This window comes from Electrophorus electricus, chromosome 4 (assembly GCF_013358815.1).
Source record: "Electrophorus electricus isolate fEleEle1 chromosome 4, fEleEle1.pri, whole genome shotgun sequence".
Classification (NCBI taxonomy): domain Eukaryota; kingdom Metazoa; phylum Chordata; class Actinopteri; order Gymnotiformes; family Gymnotidae; genus Electrophorus; species Electrophorus electricus.
The window spans coordinates 4,567,619-4,591,121 of NC_049538.1; the positions used below are offsets into that span (position 1 = coordinate 4,567,619).

Here is a 23,503-nt window from a genome sequence, read left to right on the forward strand (position 1 = left end):
TGCCTCTGAGCTTCGGGAGAGATTGTTTCCGAAAAAATGGGATAAAGAGTATTGTACACGATGTATGTGTCTCCCACACCCATGACAAGGTGAAGGCACTCTTCAGATCAGGTGCTGCTGGATAGTGACTATTTTATGTTTTCTAAATGACAAGAATTAGCCAGCTTCATTCTCCTGGTGGCAGTATCAGTTCTGCTGACGTCATGGAAACAGCTATGTGCAAAAATGCCTGAAAACATGCCAGCGTTTACCAATTAAATACTCATTAAAATGCTTGTAAATAAATGAAGCATTATTATGGAAAGGATAGCATTTCCTTATGTAGATGCATTTAAACATGCATGACCAACATATAAATATCAGCCCACCAGGGTGGGAGGCACAAACATCCAGGTACGCTGAACTGACACTCAGAGGCCTCCGCTGATCTGTTATAATGGCTAAAGGTAAGTCTGCTTCTGCTTACTCTTGGGTAAGCACTTCACTGCTTTTCTCTCGCTCTTTGGGACTGAGTTAGAAGTACAGTGCTTTTTTTAAGGAGAGATTTGTGAACATGTTTGGTTATTTCTTCTGTATAGGTTCAGCTTGATTACTTGCAATACCTGAGCTGGATAACCTCTTGCACAAGTTACATTTGCTACAATTAAATATAACCTATTACAGGTTCCCTCATTCTGCCTTATTTTTTTAACACAGAATGAGCTCTTGGTACGGCTTTAATCTATGACTAAATTCCTGATCAGCTCAAATAGTGACATGAATTCTGGTGATTTTACCCATGTTATCTAAGTAAACAAGTGTAGACTAAATGACAAAGAGAATCTCCACTGATTCCAGACCAAACCTCCAAATGTTTGTGGTACCTTTTTTCTTTTTAAAGCGCTGGTGCTACTGTCTGCTGTTGTGGCGAGTCTGTTCGTCAACCATGCCGCAACCTCCGAGACGCAGCGGCTCTTCAACAACGCGGTGATCCGTGTACAGCACCTCCACCAGCTGGCTGCGAGGATGATCACAGACTTTGTAAAAATCATTTTGCCTTGTTTAAATGAACACTGCCTCAGGGCTACACTCACTCCTTCATTAGGACCTACATTGCACCTAGGCTCACTGTGTACATTAATGGGTAAACAAGGTAGCTACCTCCAGTTTGGAAGACCTCTCTCGACACACCTCAGCAGTAGTGGTGGCATGGTAGTGGCTGTTGGGCTGGCATGAGCATACCTGGAACAGTATTGTTTCAGGAGCTTCTACACATGCCTGCCATCTAAAAAATATATACACAGCCAATAGCAGTTCTGTGGTCAGATACCAACATACCAACTAGCAGTGCGGAAGTATTGGGCATAAATCAATTACAATTTATAACTATATAGAAAGGTACAATGCATTTCTAAGGTTGGTGTACCTATTCATGTACACAGTGACTGCATGACCCGGATAGGTAATCCTATTAAAACAGCTATAGAAATAAAGCTATCAGTTTAAAAGAGGGATCAACAATAAAGGGCCAGCACAGTTTTACTTCTGTTTGTAAAAATATGCTGCAGAGAAGCCGGGTTCAGCTGGCTGTAAGCAGGCACATGTAACATCTTTGTTTGTCTTATTTGGCAGGAGGAGACTCTGCTACCCGAAGAACGCCGACAGCTGGCCAAGATTTTCCCCCTGTCGTTCTGCAACTCGGACTCCATTGAAGCTCCCACCGGCAAGGATGAGACCCAGAGAAGCTCTGTGAGTTGCCAAACTGACAGCACTGCACTCGGAAACCTTTAAAAGCACCATTTATATTCTGCATTACACATTATATTTGTCACCATAATAAACTGCCGCATTAGCTACTACGGAATGTTAGATAAAATTTTCTACACTTGGCTTGTAAGTCATCAGCAGGTGGCAGCGTCCTGTGACTGCACTGGTGTTGCATTAAACACTGCAGGGCCTGCTCTTCTCGCCTGTACTACGCGCCTGTACTTGACGGCTTTTTATATAAACACTCATCTCCATGAGTTAAAACACTGCATATGCCACCCATGCGTGAACTCGTGCGGCCCTCGACCAATGTTCTTACGAGCACAATGCCCTGTGTAAGGTGCTGAAACTGCTGCACATCTCCTACCGCTTGATTGAGTCATGGGAGTACCCCAGCACCGTCCTCGGGAACCCCAACCAGATCACAGAGAAGCTGGCCGACCTGAAAGTGGGTCTCAGCGTGCTCATCAAGGTGAGAGGCGGAGCTCAGGTAGAATGCTGAGTGAGGAGAACACTCAGAGCTTTTATGTCTTACTGACGCTTACAGGCCGTTCAGGTAAATGCACTGCTCTGTTTACATCAGATCAGCCCTCTATGGCTGACTCATCCGTTAATATTACTTTTGAAATACTTAACCATTTCGAATAGCATATCACCCAGATACCGTTAACTGTGTGCCAGTTCAAAAACCAGTGATGTAGTCTGTTATATGATTTATTACCAGGGTGTGGGAATGGTCGCTTATTATGTGTTAATTATGATAGGTATATTTATACAGAAGCCAATTTTCTTGCCCATGAAATCAACTTGTTAATTAGACACTTGTTAATAATCTGTGTTAATTATACACCACTTCGCATGATTTCTTCAGTCAGAATAATGTCACTACATGCAAGTATTATACTGCATCAAATGGTTGTCGCTGACAGCCTAACGTCTTACATGCAAACATGTGAGCATGGCTGAGATGCAAATGTTGCAGGGCTGTCTGGATGGCCAGCCCAATATGGATGACAATGACTCACTACCCCTGCCCTTCGAGGATTTCTACCAGAGTCTGGGTGACAGCAACCTCAGGAAGAGCTTCCGTCTTCTGGCATGTTTCAAGAAGGACATGCACAAAGTGGAGACCTACCTGAGGGTGGCCAACTGCAGGAGATCCCTGGATTCCAACTGCACTCTGTAAAGGACCAAACGAAGCACAATAAGTCACAGCCTGGGAGCTGTTGCTCGAGTACAAAGGATTTCCATCTCCAGATTCTTACTTTAACCTTAAAAATATCTGTAAGCTGCAAAAGTCAGTTGACCACCACTGTGAACAGGCTTGGCTGAATGTGCTCGTCCCTTGCTCGAAGGTTCACTATACATTTTTGGTGTTCATTCTACTGAACGAGGATATCATTCATATCATTCAAGTGTATTGGAGCAATGAATGTCATTTCTTTGTCTGTGCAACCAAGGTTGTAAACAGGACACAAGCTATTTCACAGTGGTGCTATGCAAATATGGCTTTATATAAAATAATCACCAAGACAAAATAAACCGATTATATCTTTTTAGTGGGTGACTACTGTTGTTGAATTGGATTATCTGAGTAATGTAAAGTGGCCTTCATGAAAATATACAATCATATTAACATATCAGGAAAAATGAATGTGTAACATATTCAAATTTTATTTTATTAGAAGCTATATTCTTAACTTATTAATCACCTTCATCTATTCTTATGTATAAATCTTTGTGAAATTGTTTTAGTGATTTTCCAATAAAGCTGTTATCTGCAGTACAAGTTTGTGATTTACTCCAAAATACAGGGCCTGTGCGGTCTCAGATTAAGAGAGCTTCACTGTCATTCTCTTCGCAGTTAAAGTCTTTGTATAATTTCTAATATATCAAAATAACTTGCAACAAAAGAAAGAAAACCGTTAAACTAGACATATAAATCTAATTCCGAACACGTGCTCTCATCCGCCACTTCTGACGTTATGCTGCGTTACGTAGGTGTTACATCACAGCGCGGGAAATACCATAGGGCGGAAGCTCCGGCGTTTTGTCGTAAATCAAAAGCAGGCTATTTTGATGTGTCAGCCAACTGTGGGATTCAATGGATATCGAGGTGGACATAATTGAGTTCAAGGTTCCCACTGAAAACAACAAAACCATTTTTATTTGGGATATACAGCCGTCGTTGTCGGAAGCGTTTATTTACGTAAGTGAGAGGGCTCGCTCACCTCCCGCTGTCACAGCAAGCTAAAGCTTCCATGTACAGAAATAACGAGTCGTTTAAGAGGAGGTGTTTTTTCCTTAGATTGTTACTAACTCCAGGTGCTTGGTGTGAATGTGTTTTCTTCTGCCCCCGTCCTTCGCACCGCACGTCCCGCAGGAGCGCGTGTGGCGCGCGTACTCGGCGTTTGGCGCGCTCTACCTGGTCAAGGTGTGTCCCGCGGTGCGCGCGCGCGGCTTCTACGCGCTCGTGAAGTTCTATTCTTCCGCGCAGGCGTCCAAAGCTCAGAGGGCCACGGACAAGCAGTGTCTGTTCCAGACAGTTCCCCTGAAAGTAAAGCTATTACTTACTACAGATCTTTTTTTTCTTCAGAAATTGCCGTCATTATACAGGTCACACTAATATACTTGTAAATGTTATTTGTCAGGTTTGCTTATTTGTTAGTTGTTATCTACTTTAATCATTTGTGGAACACGTCTAACAAACTTTTTTTTTTTTTTTTTAGTTTTTGTTTTATGTCATGTTTGTTTTTAAAATGTGTTTTAAGTGTCATATGGCGTTATTGCGCCATTTTTGTAATCACCACTAGATGTCAGCCAAGCTTTAGCCTTTGTGTGGATTAGACCAACTAAGACAGTCTTAGTTGGTCATCCTCTGCAATAAGTAATTTAGCTGAAATTTATCATAATAGTAAATATTATCATTATTAAGCAGCCATTCATTTCACATATTTTATAACTATTGCTCTATTTCAGCACTACATATTTTGGACAAACACCCACTTCCTTTTGCTCTGTCCAGGTGCATCTGAGCACAAAACAAAACCCAGCTTTTCTTTTTGGGACAAAGGCTCTGAGCCATGCTAAGTGCCTGGACCTGGCTAACCATTACCTGGGCTACAACGGCTGGTCCACTCGCATCGTTACTGTGAGTGACTGAACTTTATTACAATAAAACCAAACAGTGTGGTCCTGTCCATGCCACACAAAATCCATGAAATGATACATTATGGTAAGGTACTGTAAGCCCTCCACGTTGACTGAGGCTCTTCTACATAACAACCCCCCATACCCATACCTCCAGCTGAAGGAGCTCTCCGACTACACAGCCGTCAGCGGGAACTCGGACGCCCAGGCGCAGGGAAAGCTGCTGAAATTTGGCTGCGTGGTGGAGCTCACGATTCCCCAACATGGAGTGACATGTCGCGGGGTAGGCGTTGCTGAGGAAGTCATCGATCTGGAGAAAGGTGAGAGGGAACATACAAGTCCATGCAAAGGTGACATCACTGTTTGTGAGTACATTGCATGTGTCGTCATTTTTCAGGCCCAGAAGGGAAGCTCTGGAAGCGGGGGAAGCTGATGAGATGGGCCCGCGACAAGGCAACCGCTAGTGCCTTTGAGAAAGTGGTAGTAATAGTTCTGGGTAGGTGTTGTGGTTGCACAGTATTGTAATCCTTATAGTAATGCAATGCGTTATATTTGATTTTTAACATCAACTTGCTGGGGGCAGCATTTATTATGTTTAAATGTTGTTTAACATTATGATTAGCATTTGTCACATCAGCCATTGTTGATTCTAAAGAGAGTTTTCTGAAGCCCCGCTCAGTCGTACAGATGAGTCGTATGAAGTAGGAAACAAACACCCTGATGGGGAACCCCGACACTGGAAAGGAAAAAAAAAAATGTTCCATACCTTTAAGAGGGACTTTACTTCCTAACTTTCCTGCATCTTCATAACTCTCCATTTTTTAGCATTACATTAGACAGTAATAGTCTGTTACATTACATTATACAGTAATAAAGACTGTTGGAGTACATTACATTAGACAGTATTAAAGACTTACATTAGACAGTAATAAAGACTGTTATATTACACAGTAATAATAAAGACTGTTGGGGTATGTTACATTAGACAGTAATAAAGTCTGTTACATTAGACAGTAATAAAGACTGTTACATTACATTACATTACTTTAGACAGTAATAATAAAGACTGTTGCATTTTGGACTTCCCAGGCAATGGAAAAGTGGCGGTTGAATGCAGGTTCGATCCGGACGAAATTCTGCCAGATGAGAATATCGAAGCAGTTATCCAGGTGAACCCCCTTTTTTAACTGTTTTAGGGAAACCCTGGAGCAGCAACTACAGCCCATAAAGTGGTTTTCTGTGAAACATGTCATGTTAGTGTTTGTTCTTAGTATCTGTCATGGGCAAAAGTAAAAGCTTTTCACATCATTTAACATTAATGTTACCAAACAGTCTCAACAGGGTGGAAATCCTGGCAGTGGACCTGGAACACATAAACACACACACACACATCCATCTTTCCGTAACATTCATCACTCACCAATTTGATGTTTTTTGTCCTTGACTGAAGAGTACGTTGTTTTTTCTGGCGTTTCTCTCAGGTGGTTAATGGTGAGATCTGTCGTCCCTCGTGTTTATGGCTACACGCTCTCTCCCTCACTCTCTGTCCTGCAGGTGAATGACATCTCTTGGAACGAGCTGGCGCCGGGTCACTGGGAGGAGGGCGATATGCCTTGGGCCATTACAATGGAATTGTCCAATTAGCTTTCAGCCATTATGATCCTAGCAGTTAATTGTCCAATTAGCCTTCAGCCATTATGATCCTAGCAGTTAATTGTCCAATTAGCCTTCAGCCATTATGTTCCTAGCAGTTCGTAAGATGAAAGCTGGACTCCTTACCCTGCTCCACAGAACCAAGGCCCTGGACCCGACCTCAACCGCCAGAAGACAAGCTGGCCATGTGCTCAAGAACTGGATTTAATTTATTTATTTGTTTGTTTTCTTTAGGTTAATTATTTAAAAAATAGAAACAATAAAATAATAACCTGTAACATCCTCATTAGTTAATTCACCACAAATAAAAGTATTTTTATATTTGTATACTGAAGAATGTGCATTTATTAAATCCAAATAAACACTCTGCTAAAAGTGGTCCACAGTTCCTGCATCACTTCCTGTCTGTACTTCCTGTCTGTATCATTTAAAAATAATTCTCCTTGGAGAGAATCTGTTATCCATTAAATAGTTTTAATGGATTGATCTAGTGATAAGGCAAAATGTGACCTTCCAATTAAATAAATACAGAACGTGGTTAAAAAACATTTTTAGAATACTATACTTTCAAAATAAACGTACCCCACTTGCTTGGATGTAGGCTACAATCTGTGTACCCGTGAATCATGAAAAACTAACTGCATGATTAAACCTATGAGTCTGCTCGTACTCAGACATAACCCATGGGTATTGGCACGCCTGCACAGGCGTGCGTGGGTGTTTGTTACTCTCTGGACTGTTAACCCTTTCCGCGACTTTCACTTCCCTGTCATGTCAGCCATCTCTGCCAGCACTAGTTTTAGCTCCAGAGAAAATCATGTGGCTTTTTTTCCCTGTTCTCTCTCTCTCTCTTTCTTAATCATCAGTCCTGTTCCGCCTGACATGCCGTCTGAAATTAAAAAATAGTAAAGCAGCTAACAGTTCCATTTCTTGTGAAAGATGCCTGTTTCATTTCTTGTGAAAGATGCGTTCTGGGCCTAACATCTGACTTCAAAGAGAAATAAATATATATATATTTTATTTATGGAATGTGTCATGTTCACCACACTGTATTGAGAGATTTTAGCCAGAGTGAATGTTCAGTTATCTATAGCTGTACCATGTCTAATGTAGGTCTACTTCAAACAAAGATATCTCGTGGTCTAGGCAGGAACAAACACATCTGTAGTTAGCTGCTTTATTATTTTTTAATTTCAGACGACATGTCAGTAAGGCTTAAGTCCAGGTGTTGAGTAAAAGCAGCTACAAAACATGCCCATGCTTTAGCAGGAACTTTGCAGCTCCCTGTTTTATGACATTTTTAGAGCAGCATTAGCCATTAATCCTGAGGGCTAAACAGAAAGTAGATGACTCAACAACAGCTACTCATGCATGCATTTTTTCATCTTGAGAAACAGTGGTTTTGTTATGTAAGGTGTGTGTGTCTGTGTTTGTGTGTGTGTGTCACCCTCTGTGTATAAAGATGTCTCATGGAAAGTATTTATTAGAGTCGTGATTGACTTCACCTGTATTGGCTGTGTTAAAACTTGACTTCAGGATGTGCATATGGCACAATGTCTAATGACCTTACATGCAGTTTAGAGAGTTTACCAAATAACAGATATTAAGTAATTAATACAGAACATATGAATTTCATTTTTAAGTTTATTTTTCTTTTTATATTGCAACTGAACTTAATTGTCATAACATATTACCAAAAGCTAACAACGAAAGCAACTGAAATACCTTTATTAGCTATTATCTCAGATAAATGTGAGATTTTGGTGCGATCTCTCAGGAGCAGTCCATAACAGCACACCTGTACTGCTCATGAATCCTATGAGGTTCTGCTCTTTTCAGGTCTGCCATTATACCATCACAGCAAATGTTTTCAGTTCAAAATGGCTGACATCCTCATTGTTCTCCATGTAGTGACAAATACTTTTATATTTGTTTCCACTGTAGCTGAAAGAGTCTGTGTCTGTCCATGCATTGCTTCAATTTGCATAAAAAACACCAAAAAATAGATGGAAAGGCAAGATTTCAGATAAGAAGCATCATGTGAGAATGGTTATAACTCACATGTCTATTCACTCACCCACCAGCCCATTCGTTTATTCATTCAGACACATTTAGCAGGCTGTTAAAATTGAAGCAGAGGCTCTGTGTGCGTGTAGTCGGGGCTGATGAGGCTGGGGCAGGACGTGTGTACGTATCGGCTGTACTGAGATCCACGGCTATAAAGCAGGATACTGGATGACCAAGGACAAAGAAAGAGCCAAGAAGAGCTAGAAATGCTAAAACTAGCATCTAGCACACTTCACCAGATGGGTGAAGGGGCGCACCAATCCAAAGAACATAAGAATAAACAACAAATGTACTAACAACCTACATACCAACAGCACAGGGCAACAAAACATTAATCATAGACACTTGGGGCAGATTGCACAAAGCATTTAGCTGATCTTTTTATCCAAAGCAACTTACAATTATGACTGAGTACAGTTTGAGCAATTGAGGGTTAAGTGTCTTGCTCAGGGGCCCCAACAGTGGTGGAGCTTGAACCAGCATCCTTCCAATTACAAGTCAAGTACCATAACCACTGAGCTAGGGACACAAGGAACACAATAAACAAGAGATCCAAACACGTACAAACAAAAAGACAAGCTGGACAGTGACACACTGATGGTAATTTACATCAAAGCCTTTGTTGTATTCTGATATTTAATGACTATATGCATGGAATGCTAATGAATGGATAATGAGAAAATACCTTTCTCTGTTTTGGTGCACAGCTGTTGATTACGTTTTAGTTTTGTTTTTATTTGATAAAGTGGGAATAAATTGTCAAGTGTCAAGTGTGATAGTGGAATATGGAGAAGAAAAAAAAAACATTTTTGGTGGATGGTGCATAATAAGATGCAGTGCATTAAAGGAAATCTTTCAACATACCGAATCCTACACCACAAAATCCTAGATCGCCTAATCCATTAAAATATTTACCCGTGCAGTGAGTGTTTAATGTCACCACTTAATATCAGAAAATACCAAAACGATTAAACGATAACACGCCTTGTGCCTTATGGGTCACGTGAAAGCTCCGTGAGGTCTGTTTGGGAGATGGAGATAGTCTATCAGGTCATTCTCTGCAGAGATTTCTGAACTCTATTCTAATACTGCAAATCTGAACGTCTTTTTCTTTTCTTTATTTTAAAGAGGATTTTAGCCTTACAGTGGATTTCTAGACAAAGACTACCGAAAAGCTAATAAAAGGGTCGTATTTTTTAAAAGGTAAAATAATAGGATACTAATAGGGTTACTCATGATGAATGACGCATCAAAACGGCCTAACTAAATGTAAGAGCTGTTGACTCCGTCAGATGTTTTATTCTCTCAGGAATGAAAAGAATGACTGTTCACCCTTTCACCTGGCTGAGCGCGCTTCTCCTCGTCTCGCGGGTCTGGGCTATGCCCACAAATTGCCGTTTTAGACGGGGACTCGTGGAGATTTGTCACAGTCTTCTGATCAGCATGGTAAGAAAAGATTTAATTGAGGAATATATCCTGTATGGCGAACGAAAGATTTCCAAAACATCTCTTTTGTTCTGTGGTAGGGGGGTAGATTCCCTTTGCGGTGCATCGATGACCATGTTTTGGTTCCATTTCCCAAGACCGCTTTCGAGTACAACACAAGACAACAGGTGGAATATTTTCTATAAGTTTACGTTTGGTATTTGTACTGTCGTCTTTTTGCATTTCGATTCACAAGTGAAGCAACCAGCTTCACAGTTGCCTGACATGCAAAGCCGTCCGTGAAGATAATAACAAGCTAAATAATTTATTCTTTCATCCAGTTAACTGTGCGTGCTCGGCCTCTGTACAGGTACATCATAAGGATGGGGACACTTGCTAAAACCGCGTATGAACGCGTAATAACCGTGCCAATATATAAAAAAAATACACCACTGGCCTTCAAACACTCTTATATGAACGCGTAATAACCATGCCAATATAAAAACAACACACCACTGTCCTTCAAACAGACTTAATTTTGCCTGTGGTCGACTTAGGTTACATCAGAAATGACGGGCTCATATGAATTAAATTTTATTTTTCCAGAATGTAACTAACACAGGCTTGTGGACGTAGCCTGCCGTCAGCCATTCGGTTTTGTATTGCAAGTCGGTGGTAAAAATAATGTTCACAATTCATTACATTTTTGAGAGAACTTTTGCGCATCCAAGCGGGCAGAGTTTAGCTGTGCTTTCTCCTTTCAGACAAGATGCAGGATGCAAGTCATTGTTTCAATAAACAAAACCGTTTAATGAAACAACAGCGAAACATGTTAAACCGCAAAAATAAAGCAAAGACACACATCAATGAAGATCATTTAACTAACATCATGGTAGAACACTTACAGAGCAATAAGAATAACCACCCACGGAAAACAGAAGCAAATGGGCATATATTCATAATACAATTATTTATTGTAACTAGGCACAGGCGAGCAAGTTAACAAGGGCTTGGTGTGGCGACATGTGTGAAACAGGGATGCAGCACAAGAACACGGCGGCACGCCAAACACAAAACACAAACAAACGCCACGTTGACAGTCCATCACGTGGACGGGCAGTTCTGGGGGGCAGTGTGACGGTAGTCCCCCCTCTCACCCCGAAGCTCCTGCCGCGCAAACTGGACGGGCTATGGATCCCAGGTGGGATCACGAAGTGGGATCTGGGACCAGGACAGGAAGAGTTGGGCAAGGAGCCAGAGCTCCCAAAGAGTGAGAATGGACCAGAACCGTCAGGGAAGGGACAGGTCAGGGACTGAACATGGCTGAATGGGCAGACGAGCTGGACCAGGAACAGTGAGAGTAACTGTGACGGGGACAGGGTAAGGACTAACTGGGACTAGGGCTAGAGGACAGGCCGGTAAGAGTCCAGTGGCAGACCAAGAGGCGGCACCAGTTGAGCGCCCTGATACAGGATTCATTGAAGGCAGGGTCTTCCTGGGAGCCAGGCGACGCAGCAGATCTATCTATCTATCTATCTATCTATCTATCTATCTATCTATCTATCTATCTATCTATCTATCTATCTATCTATCTATCTATCTATCTATCTATCTATCTATCTATCTATTGTTGTGGAATTTTGAACAAACAGCAAGTCAGACGTGATTAAGAGAGTAATTTAATAAGAAAAAGAATAAAATAAATGTTTGGCTCTCCTCAGATAGGGAGCCCCGAGTATACAAAACCATGGCTAGTTATACTACTCCTGTGCTGTCTTTAACCAATCATCTTTTCTTAAGCAGCTCTTCTTTCCTTTGTTGCTGTGGCTATAAGCCAATCAGCTCTCGGCTTGGCTTTTTCCACAAACCAACCCAAACTGACTCCAAACAGTGTGGGTTGTGTGTCAAGTTGACCTTGATGTTAACAGTTCCTGATACATGTTCAACTTAATCAGCAACAGGTGGATACAAATGTGCAAACAGCATTATTAATTTAAGAACAAAAGGATCAGTGTGATTTTATATGAATCACATAATACATAGTTTCGTATCATTTTCCATCACACTATCTATCTATCTATCTATCTATCTATCTATCTATCTATCTATCTATCTATCTATCTATCTATCTATCTATCTATCTATCTATCTATCTATCTAATGTTTCGTAGTCTATAAATATGCTACAGTATCGCAGCACTATTACCCTATAGAAGTACCCATGCACTAAATGTGTGATATTGCTTATTTTGTAACTGTAATATTTATTCTTGTTGTTGTTATTAATAATGTGTTTTTATAGTTGTCATTTGTTGAAGTTGTTGTTCATGCTTTTATTTCTAAAAACAGGCCGGTGCAATCAAGCAATCTATTTATGTCACACTGAAGCACATCTACTCCGTGTTCGACAACGACGAAGTTCCGGAGCAGTGGAGCGTCCAGGAAAAGTTTGAAGACTTTCAGAACATTCTTTATCGTCAGACCGAGGAGAATGAATGTGTAAGGAACATATTCATCCGTTTCCGTAGTCCTATCATCCCAGTTATTAAAGATGATCTGTTTGGCTAGATGGTACCCAACCAGTGTATTTGCTTATGCCACTCCTATCGTTAGAAACACTTTTGTTTCCCTTCGCAATTTCAGGTCGTGAACAAACAATTTGAATCCCTGGACGACTTTCTTAAGCGAGAGACTGCGCTCCGAGTGTACTTCGAGAAACTCAGAACCATTTTAAAAGAGAAGGTAAATAAACTTCAGGAACTTTTGCGTTCTAGATTGAACAAATTGCACGTTATGGAGAACAGGATTAAATCGCATTGTTATTATTACTCTTTCGCCCAGTCTTTATGTTTTTTTCTTCTTCAGGATTTCCAGTACTGCGCATGGGAGTTCGTACGCGATGAGGTACAACACATTCTGCTGTTTATTCTGAAGACAGACTTTGACGGTTGGTTTTCCCGCCGAGGTTGAAGAACAGCTTGTCGGCTGTAATGCTTCCTAAAATATTAGACATTTTTCATTTGACCTAAATAATTGCTGTCTGCTTCCTTGTTTATTTGGAGATTCTGTACACGATGGTTAACTAAAAATAAACTAAGCTGGGAAATCAGTTTCATAATCTCCAATATTTCTGTTGCTTGTGCTGTGTATTCCTAGCCTGTTGCTAAAGTGTAACCTACATATAATCGCCATTGCAAAATTCTTTTGTTGCTTGTCCTGTTCGCTGAGAAGATCAAGTAAGCTTAGGTTAAGCTATTACAGTTAAAAACAAATGTTGGGTTTGTACGCTGTCTTTACACGCTTCTTGTTTGTAGGTTATTTCGACATCGCATGAATATATTGGCCTGTGATCTAAGACCTCTAGCGTTAATTACTACAGCTGTCTAACACTTAGCGTTTGTTACTGAAGTTGCCTATCGTTTATCGTTAATTACTACAGCTATCTAACGCTTAGTGTTTACCACTGTTCTCAAATCCGAATAGCTGCGGCTTCAGCACTGGATAGCTCACCAAAGAGGAGCTTTGACTAACCAAGCACGTTTGGTGACAGACAGTCGCAAAGAAAAAAAAGGGGACAATTGCTATTGTTTAATACCGAAAAACGTAGCAGAGCCGAGGACATTGGTTCTGGTCATTCTTGGCGACTATTAGCTAGTTACACTGTTCAATCTGTTGTTTTAAATGTTAGGGTCTGAGATGGTCTCTGGATGGCTTGGTGCCATATTTTGTCAATGAGCCTTGTCTTTTGATGCACATCACCTATTAGAATTGGCCCGAATAAAAATGTACTTCTTTAGGTCTTTTTGTTTCTTAAAATTCAGCCAAAAAGTGATTTAGTGTTTAAGTGAATGTGTACTCTGAAACGTATTCGTAGGCAAGTAGTGTAATAACCTTTAGTGTACACATTAGAAATTCTTCTGCAGAGTATTGAAACTCGAAATCGGTATATTTGACAAACTCAGATTTGCGTGTTATTGTATGAATTAACTAAAGGCAACGTACTTGAAGAAGTAAAATAAAAGCTACAGCTCTATCCTCCTCCACTATCCTTTTTGTCCACGTGTCATTCATGACAAGGAAGAGACCTTTTGGCCAAGCAGCCCACCAAAACGTCCGGCGTGCTTGGAATTGCATAACGGTAGTCACAAATACTTTTAGCGAGACGTTTTTATTGTGCTGTTAATCAGTACAGAATCACTAGCTCCAAAAGATCAACATGAATCAAATACAAGAAACAAATGTACTGATTAAATGGCATAAATATATAAATGCACAAAAAAGCAAATAAATAAATACATAAATAAATAAATAAATAAATAAATAAATAGATAGATGCGTACACAAATAAACAAATAAATAAATGTCTTAAGAAAGGACATATCACAAAACTTGTCCTCTTAAAGGTCTTATAAGACATTCCCATAACGATGCTTAGACTCTTCGTGACCAGAACTCGTTATCTGAAGTCTCCACCACAATGAACTGTAGAAGACTCAGAACCTCAAGCCGAACCGTCTCCCAAGCGCAATCACTGAATTCCTGTGAAAGATTAGCGGGAAGAACACGCAATGTACTAAATCTATATCAGAACGTTTTGCAAATAAAGTAACTAATTACTATGTAATTATACACTAAGCTCATCCTTGTCCCCATTTCAGAAAACACATACCATGTCTTTCAAGAGTTTTTTCAGTTTCTCAAAATAGTCAGTTATGGCAGCGTCTCTCGCAGAAAAGTCGTCTTCATCCTTTTGTGTTTTCCCCGAAATCTGCAACAAGTTGGTTCATTTAATACAATGTACATTCGACATTTTACAACCTGCCGTAATATATTTTGCAAATCACTTATAGTTTCTTACACATTTGCTCTCATCGATCTGCCGGTACACAATGTTTTGAAAGTCTTCAAGCTTTTGACCGTCCCAGGACTGTGGAATGCCGTAGTTGTCGAACAGAGACTCTATGCTCGTTAAGGTTTTATAAACAGCTTTCGCAACTGCCAAGTCCTGTCGAGGTCCAATACATATATTTAAATGAATATACATTTGCCACTCATAAACATTTGCTACAAACATTTACTATATCCTTAGAGATCGCCGATTTTACAGGTTTTCTAGCAAAGACTGACCCTTTCGGTCAGTTTCAGGTCTTTATCCCGATTCGCCGCTTCTAATTTTAATTGAATAGTTTGATTATAATTTTATATTTAGTTCTAACACTGCTGGGGACGAATCTAAAACTGTTTGAAAAAAGTAGCCTACATCTTCTGCTAGAGCCAGAACACTTGTTACAGAAGTGATTGTATGATAGTCTGGCCAGTTCGTTATGTAGCTATCGCATATATCCAAACCTAGCCTACGCATGATCACAGTCGGCACGTTTCTTCCCTCACCCCACAGCCTATTGCTTTTTTTGCCGTTATGATGTCACAGCTTTAGCCTATAGCTATTATTACGCTGTGGGCTACGAAGACGCCATGCTTGAAAGTGCACTCCCCAAACAGCAAACGTTGGTCCAGCTCTGGCTTTCATACAGTATATTTCCGTCTTATGCCTCACCTATAAATGTTTCCAAGGCATTAGAACTAACCTGTTTAGAGGCGTTGCGCAGCAAAGCCGACTCAGGCAAACTTATTTCAACTTTGTCGTCCAGACATTGAGAAGGAAACGGGCCACTCTATTGAGAGACCAGGAAAGTCAAACAACAACAAAAATACAAAAAAACAACGAAAGAGAGCACAAATAAACGTTGCAAGGCATTACATTAATCTCGGTCAGCACTGTATGCCTACATACCACTTTTAATAGTAGGTTATGTGTTCTTGGTATAAGCGTCCATTGCAGTTTGCAATTTGTGGGCATCGACCAAACCTGTGCAATGCACAGAATGGCGCCGATCCAAACCAAACACTGATATGTCATCCTGAAACAAGGCTTCAGACGGGGCTGTAGAGGTGAAAAGAAGAAAAAATGGTTAGTCTTTTGGATTCGTGCGTTAACGAAAAGAAGCTGTGATCATAAATGCTCACAAGAGCGAATCTACCTTTGATTCGGAATATTAGGAATATCTCCAAAGTATCTGTTCATTCTGATGCCCATCGCGCGGTTTTTGTAGTGCGGATTTGTGGATGTTTGAAAAGTGAAATTTGTTTTAGAAGCGAAAGGATCAATTGATCATATTTAGTCCGAATTCTTTCACAGTTGGGCTTTTCCCCATGACGACGTTTTCGCTTCAAGTTCTAGTGCATTCAAAGCTTGAATAGTTCTAACGAAAGTATCTATCTATCTATCTATCTATCTATCTATCTATCTATCTATCTATCTATCTATCTATCTATCTATCTATCTATCTATCTATCTATCTATCTATCTATCTATCTAACTGTCTGTCTGTATGTCTGTCTGTATGTCTGTCTGTATGTCTGTATGTCTGTCTGTCTGTATCTATGTCTGTATAAACATCTTATCTATAGATCCATGTCAAAGTACATAAACGTAATCGTTTCGTTACTATCCTGTTTCTACCGCCCTTGGTATTACATTGTTCTCTCTCTCTCTCTCTCTCTCTCTCTCTCTCTCTCTCTCTCTCTCTCACACACACACACACACACACACACACACACACACACAAACACTCATTCGTTTATGCACACCTACCTACGAATCTTTCCTAAATCGTCTTATGAAATGAGCATTTATTATGTGTCAGTTTACAATAACTTGAAATAACTGAAAAAAAACCGTTACCATGTGGTCATATGATGGCTCAGATTTTCCAGGCAAACGCTCTATCGAACACACATCAGATTCATCAGAGGGCTAAATCCAAATTATTATAAAATCCGTTTTATGTTAACAGAATTGTCTTTTTCTTATTTAACTGATATGCAAATGATTCGAAACTATTTTTAAAGGAAAAAACTTCGCTGCTCTCAATCCAATTTGTTTTACTGCATAAATGTTATTTCTATGAATTTGGTGCATGCTGTTTCCAACTTGAAGACTTTCTTAACTTCTTCTAAATTCTTTTATTAATATTATTGTTGTTGTTCTTGTTCTTGTTGTTGCTGCTGTAGTACATAGTATTGTACACACATTATATCTTCTATTCTAGAGATTTCTGCTCAATTTGATCTGACTTTGGCCTTTTTTTATCATAACTGTGAATACATTTTTAATTGGCTATATCGCCATGTTGCGCATCTAACCTGGTCTGGGCGGGTTACGTTCAGCATAACCGGTGGATCACAAGACTGCTTAGTGTTCCAGATTTAACTTCCACATTCTGTTGAAATAGTTTCATCGTTTACAGCAGCATGAACTATGAGGCAATAATTTTGCCAAGGTCCTTAGAGATCGCGGAATATTCTAGACTGACCTCTCCTGACAGTTTCAGGTCTTCTTCCATAACTTACCGTAAATTACGCCTAATTTTATAATTAATTTTATAGTTCGATTATATATATATATATATATATATATATATATATATATATATATATATATATTTCTATTTAGTTATTACACTTCTGTTATTAAACAATAATTTTAAAAGACACATACCATCCGTTTTAGCCAGTGCACTACACTTGTAGCCAGTTTTGTTTCAAAAAAGAAATACCATACAAACATAACTAACAGAGGCTTGTGGACGTAGCCATGCGGTTTTGTATTGCAAGTCGGTGGTAAAAATAATGTTCACAATTCATTACATTTTTGAGAGAACTTTTGCGCATCCAAGCGGGCAGAGTTTAGCTGTGCTTTCTCCTTTCAGACAAGATGCAGGATGCAAGTCATTGTTTCAATAAACAAAACCGTTTAATGAAACAACAGCGAAACATGTTAAACCGCAAAAATAAAGCAAAGACACACATCAATGAAGATCATTTAACTAAAATCATGGTAGAACACTTACAGAGCAATAAGAATAACCAGCCGCGGGAAACAGAAGCAAATGGGCATATATTCATAATACAATTACTTATTGTAACTAGGCACAGGCGAGCAAGTTAACAAGGGCTTGGTGTGGCGACATGTGTGAAACAGGGATGCAGCACAAGAACACGGCGGCACGCCAAACACAAAACACAAACAAACGCCACGTTGACAGTCCATCACGTGGACGGGCAGTTGTGGAGGGCAGCGTGACGGTAGTCCCCCCTCTGACCCCGAAGGCGCAGCTCCTGCCGCGCAAACTGGACGGGCTATGGTTTCCAGGTGGGATCACGAAGTGGGATCTGGGACCAGGACAGGAAGAGTTGGGCAAGGAGCCAGAGCTCCCACAGAGTGAGAATGGACCAGAACCGTCAGGGAAGGGACAGGTCAGGGACTGAACATGGCTGAATGGGCAGACGAGCTGGACCAGGAACAGTGAGAGTAACTGTGACGGGGACAGGGTAAGGACTAACTGGGACTAGGGCTAGAGGACAGGCCGGTAAGAGTCCAGAGGCAGACCAAGAGGCGGCACCAGTCGAGCGCCCTGATACAGGATTCATTGATGGCGGGGTCTTCCTGGGAGCAGATCTATCTATCTATCTATCTATCTATCTATCTATCTATCTATCTATCTATCTATCTATCTATCTATCTATCTATCTATCTATCTATCTATCTATCTATCTATCTATCTATCTATCTAATGTTTCGTAGTCTATAAATATGCTACAGTATCGCAGCACTATTACCCCATAGAAGTACCCATGCACTAAATGTGTGATATTGCTTATTTTGTAACTGTAATATTTATTCTTGTTGTTGTTATTATTAATGTGTTTTTATAGTTGTCATTTGTTGAAGTTGTTGTTCATGCTTTTATTTCTAAAAACAGGCCGGTGCAATCAAACAATCTATTTATGTCACACTGAAGCACATGTACTCCGTGTTCGACAACGACGAAGTTCCGGAGCAGTGGAGCGTCCAGGAAAAGTTTGAAGACTTTCAGAACATTCTTTATCGTCAGACCGAGGAGAATGGATGTGTAAGGAACATATTCATCCGTTTCCGTAGTCCTATCATCCCAGTTATTAAAGATGATCTGTTTGGCTAGATGGTACCCAACCAGTGTATTTGCTTATGCCACTCCTATCGTTAGAAACACTTTTGTTTCCCTTCGCAATTTCAGGTCGTGAACAAACAATTTGAATCCCTGGACGACTTTCTTAAGCGAGAGACTGCGCTCCGAGTGTACTTCGAGAAACTCAGAACCATTTTAAAAGAGAAGGTAAATAAACTTCAGGAACTTTTGCGTTCTAGATTGAACAAATTGCACGTTATGGAGAACAGGATTAAATCGCATTGTTATTATTACTCTTTCGCCCAGTCTTTATGTTTTTTTCTTCTTCAGGATTTCCAGTACTGCGCATGGGAGTTCGTACGCGATGAGGTACAACACATTCTGCTGTTTATTCTGAAGACAGACTTTGACGGTTGGTTTTCCCGCCGAGGTTGAAGAACAGCTTGACGGCTGTAATGCTTCCTAAAATATTAGACATTTTTCATTTGACCTAAATAATTGCTGTCTGCTTGCTTGTTTATTTGGAGATTCTGTACACGATAGTTAACTAAAAATAAACTAAGCTGGGAAATCAGTTTCATAATCTCCAATATTTCTGTTGATTGTGCTGTGTATTCCTAGCCTGTTGCTAAAGTGTAACCTACATATAATCGCCATTGCAAAATTCTTTTGTTGCTTGTCCTGTTCGCTGAGAAGATCAAGTAAGCTTAGGTTAAGCTATTACAGTTAAAAACAAATGTTGGGTTTGTACGCTGTCTTTACACGCTTCTTGTTTGTAGGTTATTTCGACATCGCATGAATATATTGGCCTGTGATCTAAGACCTCTAGCGTTAATTACTACAGCTGTCTAACACTTAGCGTTTGTTACTGAAGTTGCCTATCGTTTATCGTTAATTACTACAGCTATCTAACGCTTAGTGTTTACCACTGTTCTCAAATCCGAATAGCTGCGGCTTCAGCACTGGATAGCTCACCAAAGAGGAGCTTTGACTAACCAAGCACGTTTGGTGACAGACAGTCGCAAAGAAAAAAAAGGGGACAATTGCTATTGTTTAATACCGAAAAACGTAGCAGAGCCGAGGACATTGGTTCTGGTCATTCTTGGCGACTATTAGCTAGTTACACTGTTCAATCTGTTGTTTTAAATGTTAGGGTCTGAGATGGTCTCTGGATGGCTTGGTGCCATATTTTGTCAATGAGCCTTGTCTTTTGATGCACATCACCTATTAGAATTGGCCCGAATAAAAATGTACTTCTTTAGGTCTTTTTGTTTCTTAAAATTCAGCCAAAAAGTGATTTAGTGTTTAAGTGAATGTGTACTCTGAAACGTATTCGTAGGCAAGTAGTGTAATAACCTTTAGTGTACACATTAGAAATTCTTCTGCAGAGTATTGAAACTCGAAATCGGTATATTTGACAAACTCAGATTTGCGTGTTATTGTATGAATTAACTAAAGGCAACGTACTTGAAGAAGTAAAATAAAAGCTACAGCTCTATCCTCCTCCACTATCCTTTTTGTCCACGTGTCATTCATGACAAGGAAGAGACCTTTTGGCCAAGCAGCCCACCAAAACGTTCGGCGTGCTTGGAATTGCATAACGGTAGTCACAAATACTTTTAGCGAGACGTTTTTATTGTGCTGTTAATCAGTACAGAATCACTAGCTCCAAAAGATCAACATGAATCAAATACAAGAAACAAATGTACTGATTAAATGGCATAAATATATAAATGCACAAAAAAGCAAATAAATAAATACATAAATAAATAAATAAATAAATAAATAAATAATAGATGCGTACACAAATAAACAAATAAATAAATGTCTTAAGAAAGGACATATCACAAAACTAGTCCTCTTAAAGGTCTTATAAGACATTCCCATAACGATGCTTAGACTCTTCGTGACCAGAACTCGTTATCTGAAGTCTCCACCACAATGAACTGTAGAAGACTCAGAACCTCAAGCCGAACCGTCTCCCAAGCGCAATCACTGAATTCCTGTGAAAGATTAGCGGGAAGAACACGCAATGTACTAAATCTATATCAGAACGTTTTGCAAATAAAGTAACTAATTACTATGTAATTATACACTAAGCTCATCCTTGTCCCCATTTCAGAAAACACATACCATGTCTTTCAAGAGTTTTTTCAGTTTCTCAAAATAGTCAGTTATGGCAGCGTCTCTCGCAGAAAAGTCGTCTTCATCCTTTTGTGTTTTCCCCGAAATCTGCAACAAGTTGGTTCATTTAATACAATGTACATTCGACATTTTACAACCTGCCGTAATATATTTTGCAAATCACTTATAGTTTCTTACACATTTGCTCTCATCGATCTGCCGGTACACAATGTTTTGAAAGTCTTCAAGCTTTTGACCGTCCCAGGACTGTGGAATGCCGTAGTTGTCGAACAGAGACTCTATGCTCGTTAAGGTTTTATAAACAGCTTTCGCAACTGCCAAGTCCTGTCGAGGTCCAATACATATATTTAAATGAATATACATTTGCCACTCATAAACATTTGCTACAAACATTTACTATATCCTTAGAGATCGCCGATTTTACAGGTTTTCTAGCAAAGACTGACCCTTTCGGTCAGTTTCAGGTCTTTATCCCGATTCGCCGCTTCTAATTTTAATTGAATAGTTTGATTATAATTTTATATTTAGTTCTAACACTGCTGGGGACGAATCTAAAACTGTTTGAAAAAAGTAGCCTACATCTTCTGCTAGAGCCAGAACACTTGTTACAGAAGTGATTGTATGATAGTCTGGCCAGTTCGTTATGTAGCTATCGCATATATCCAAACCTAGCCTACGCATGATCACAGTCGGCACGTTTCTTCCCTCACCCCACAGCCTATTGCTTTTTTTGCTGTTATGATGTCACAGCTTTAGCCTATAGCTATTATTACGCTGTGGGCTACGAAGACGCCATGCTTGAAAGTGCACTCCCCAAACAGCAAACGTTGGTCCAGCTCTGGCTTTCATACAGTATATTTCCGTCTTATGCCTCACCTATAAATGTTTCCAAGGCATTAGAACTAACCTGTTTAGAGGCGTTGCGCAGCAAAGCCGACTCTGGCAAACTGATTTCAACTTTGTCGTCCAGACATTGAGAAGGAAACGGGCCACTCTATTGAGAGACCAGGAAAGTCAAACAACAACAAAAATACAAAAAAACAACGAAAGAGAGCACAAATAAACGTTGCAAGGCATTACATTAATCTCGGTCAGCACTGTATGCCTACATACCACTTTTAATAGTAGGTTATGTGTTCTTGGTATAAGCGTCCATTGCAGTTTGCAATTTGTGGGCATCGACCAAACCTGTGCAATGCACAGAATGGCGCCGATCCAAACCAAACACTGATATGCCATCCTGAAACAAGGCTTCAGACGGGGCTGTAGAGGTGAAAAGAAGAAAAAATGGTTAGTCTTTTGGATTCGTGCGTTAACGAAAAGAAGCTGTGATCATAAATGCTCACAAGAGCGAATCTACCTTTGATTCGGAATATTAGGAATATCTCCAAAGTATCTGTTCATTCTGATGCCCATCGCGCGGTTTTTGTAGTGCGGATTTGTGGATGTTTGAAAAGTGAAATTTGTTTTAGAAGCGAAAGGATCAATTGATCATATTTAGTCCGAATTCTTTCACAGTTGGGCTTTTCCCCATGACGACGTTTTCGCTTCAAGTTCTAGTGCATTCAAAGCTTGAATAGTTCTAACGAAAGTATCTATCTATCTATCTATCTATCTATCTATCTATCTATCTATCTATCTATCTATCTATCTATCTATCTATCTATCTATCTATCTATCTATCTATCTATCTATCTATCTATCTAACTGTCTGTCTGTATGTCTGTCTGTATGTCTGTATGTCTGTCTGTCTGTATCTATGTCTGTATAAACATCTTATCTATAGATCCATGTCAAAGTACATAAACGTAATCGTTTCGTTACTATCCTGTTTCTACCGCCCTTGGTATTACATTGTTCTCTCTCTCTCTCTCTCTCTCTCTCTCTCTCTCTCTCTCTCTCTCTCTCACACACACACACACACACACACACACACACACACACACACAAACACTCATTCGTTTATGCACACCTACCTACGTAATCTTTCCTAAATCGTCTTATGAAATGAGCATTTATTATGTGTCAGTTTACAATAACTTGAAATAACTGAAAAAAAAACCGTTACCATGTGGTCATATGATGGCTCAGATTTTCCAGGCAAACGCTCTATCGAACACACATCAGATTCATCAGAGGGCTAAATCCAAATTATTATAAAAATCCGTTTTATGTTAACAGAATTGTCTTTTTCTTATTTAACTGATATGCAAATGATTCGAAACTATTTTTAAAGGAAAAAACTTCGCTGCTCTCAATCCAATTTGTTTTACTGCATAAATGTTATTTCTATGAATTTGGTGCAT

The 23,503-nt window shown here is 39.8% G+C and overlaps 3 protein-coding genes across 7 annotated transcripts; 2 read left to right on the forward strand and 1 right to left on the reverse strand.

Moving 5' to 3' along the window:
- Nucleotides 1–361: 361 nt before the first annotated feature.
- Nucleotides 362–3,532, forward strand: gh1 (growth hormone 1). The gene is made up of 5 exons (XM_027026729.2): nt 362–446; nt 881–1,020; nt 1,612–1,728; nt 2,087–2,218; nt 2,729–3,532. Exons 1-5 carry the CDS (start codon nt 437–439, stop codon nt 2,930–2,932), a joined length of 603 nt encoding a protein of 200 aa, XP_026882530.1. The 5' UTR covers nt 362–436; the 3' UTR covers nt 2,933–3,532.
- A 243-nt stretch (nt 3,533–3,775) lies between these two features.
- On the forward strand, nt 3,776–6,906 carry rdm1 (RAD52 motif containing 1). Of its 5 annotated transcripts, XM_027026738.2 has the most exons (8): nt 3,776–3,955; nt 4,130–4,303; nt 4,772–4,897; nt 5,054–5,216; nt 5,294–5,392; nt 5,986–6,065; nt 6,451–6,565; nt 6,607–6,906. In XM_027026738.2, exons 1-7 carry the CDS (start codon nt 3,851–3,853, stop codon nt 6,538–6,540), a joined length of 837 nt encoding a protein of 278 aa, XP_026882539.2. In that variant the 5' UTR covers nt 3,776–3,850; the 3' UTR covers nt 6,541–6,565; nt 6,607–6,906. The 5 variants fall into 5 exon arrangements, with proteins under 5 accessions (XP_026882539.2, XP_026882537.2, XP_026882541.2 ...); XM_027026736.2 differs by having other exon boundaries at nt 6,451–6,906; XM_027026740.2 differs by having other exon boundaries at nt 4,130–4,180; nt 6,451–6,906.
- A 7,566-nt stretch (nt 6,907–14,472) lies between these two features.
- LOC113569389 (interferon alpha-1-like) lies at nt 14,473–17,447 on the reverse strand. The gene is made up of 6 exons (XM_035525081.1): nt 17,418–17,447; nt 15,599–15,716; nt 15,169–15,209; nt 14,900–15,046; nt 14,711–14,809; nt 14,473–14,580 (listed from the first exon to the last, which is right to left on the reverse strand). The coding sequence occupies exons 1-6, from the start codon at nt 17,445–17,447 to the stop codon at nt 14,473–14,475; spliced, it is 543 nt and encodes a 180-aa protein (XP_035380974.1).
- Nucleotides 17,448–23,503: the final 6,056 nt, after the last annotated feature.

Excerpts from the sequence above, each read along its gene's own strand:
- gh1 (XM_027026729.2), top strand. Across the intron at positions 1,729-2,086 it reads ATGAGACCCAGAGAAGCTCT|GTGCTGAAACTGCTGCACAT; the intron begins GTGAGTTGCCAA and ends GCCCTGTGTAAG. Across the intron at positions 2,219-2,728 it reads GTCTCAGCGTGCTCATCAAG|GGCTGTCTGGATGGCCAGCC; the intron begins GTGAGAGGCGGA and ends CAAATGTTGCAG.
- rdm1 (XM_027026736.2), top strand. The coding sequence starts at position 3,851 with ATGGATATCGAGGTGGACATAATTGAGTTCAAGGTTCCCACTGAAAAC. Across the intron at positions 5,393-5,985 it reads AGTGGTAGTAATAGTTCTGG|GCAATGGAAAAGTGGCGGTT; the intron begins GTAGGTGTTGTG and ends TGGACTTCCCAG. Across the intron at positions 6,066-6,450 it reads ATATCGAAGCAGTTATCCAG|GTGAATGACATCTCTTGGAA; the intron begins GTGAACCCCCTT and ends TCTGTCCTGCAG.
- LOC113569389 (XM_035525081.1), bottom strand. The coding sequence starts at position 17,447 with ATGGAAGAAGACCTGAAACTGTCAGGAGAG. Across the intron at positions 15,717-17,417 it reads ACCTGAAACTGTCAGGAGAG|AGTGGCCCGTTTCCTTCTCA; the intron begins GTCAGTCTAGAA and ends GTCTCTCAATAG. Across the intron at positions 14,581-14,710 it reads AAAAACTCTTGAAAGACATG|GAATTCAGTGATTGCGCTTG; the intron begins GTATGTGTTTTC and ends AATCTTTCACAG.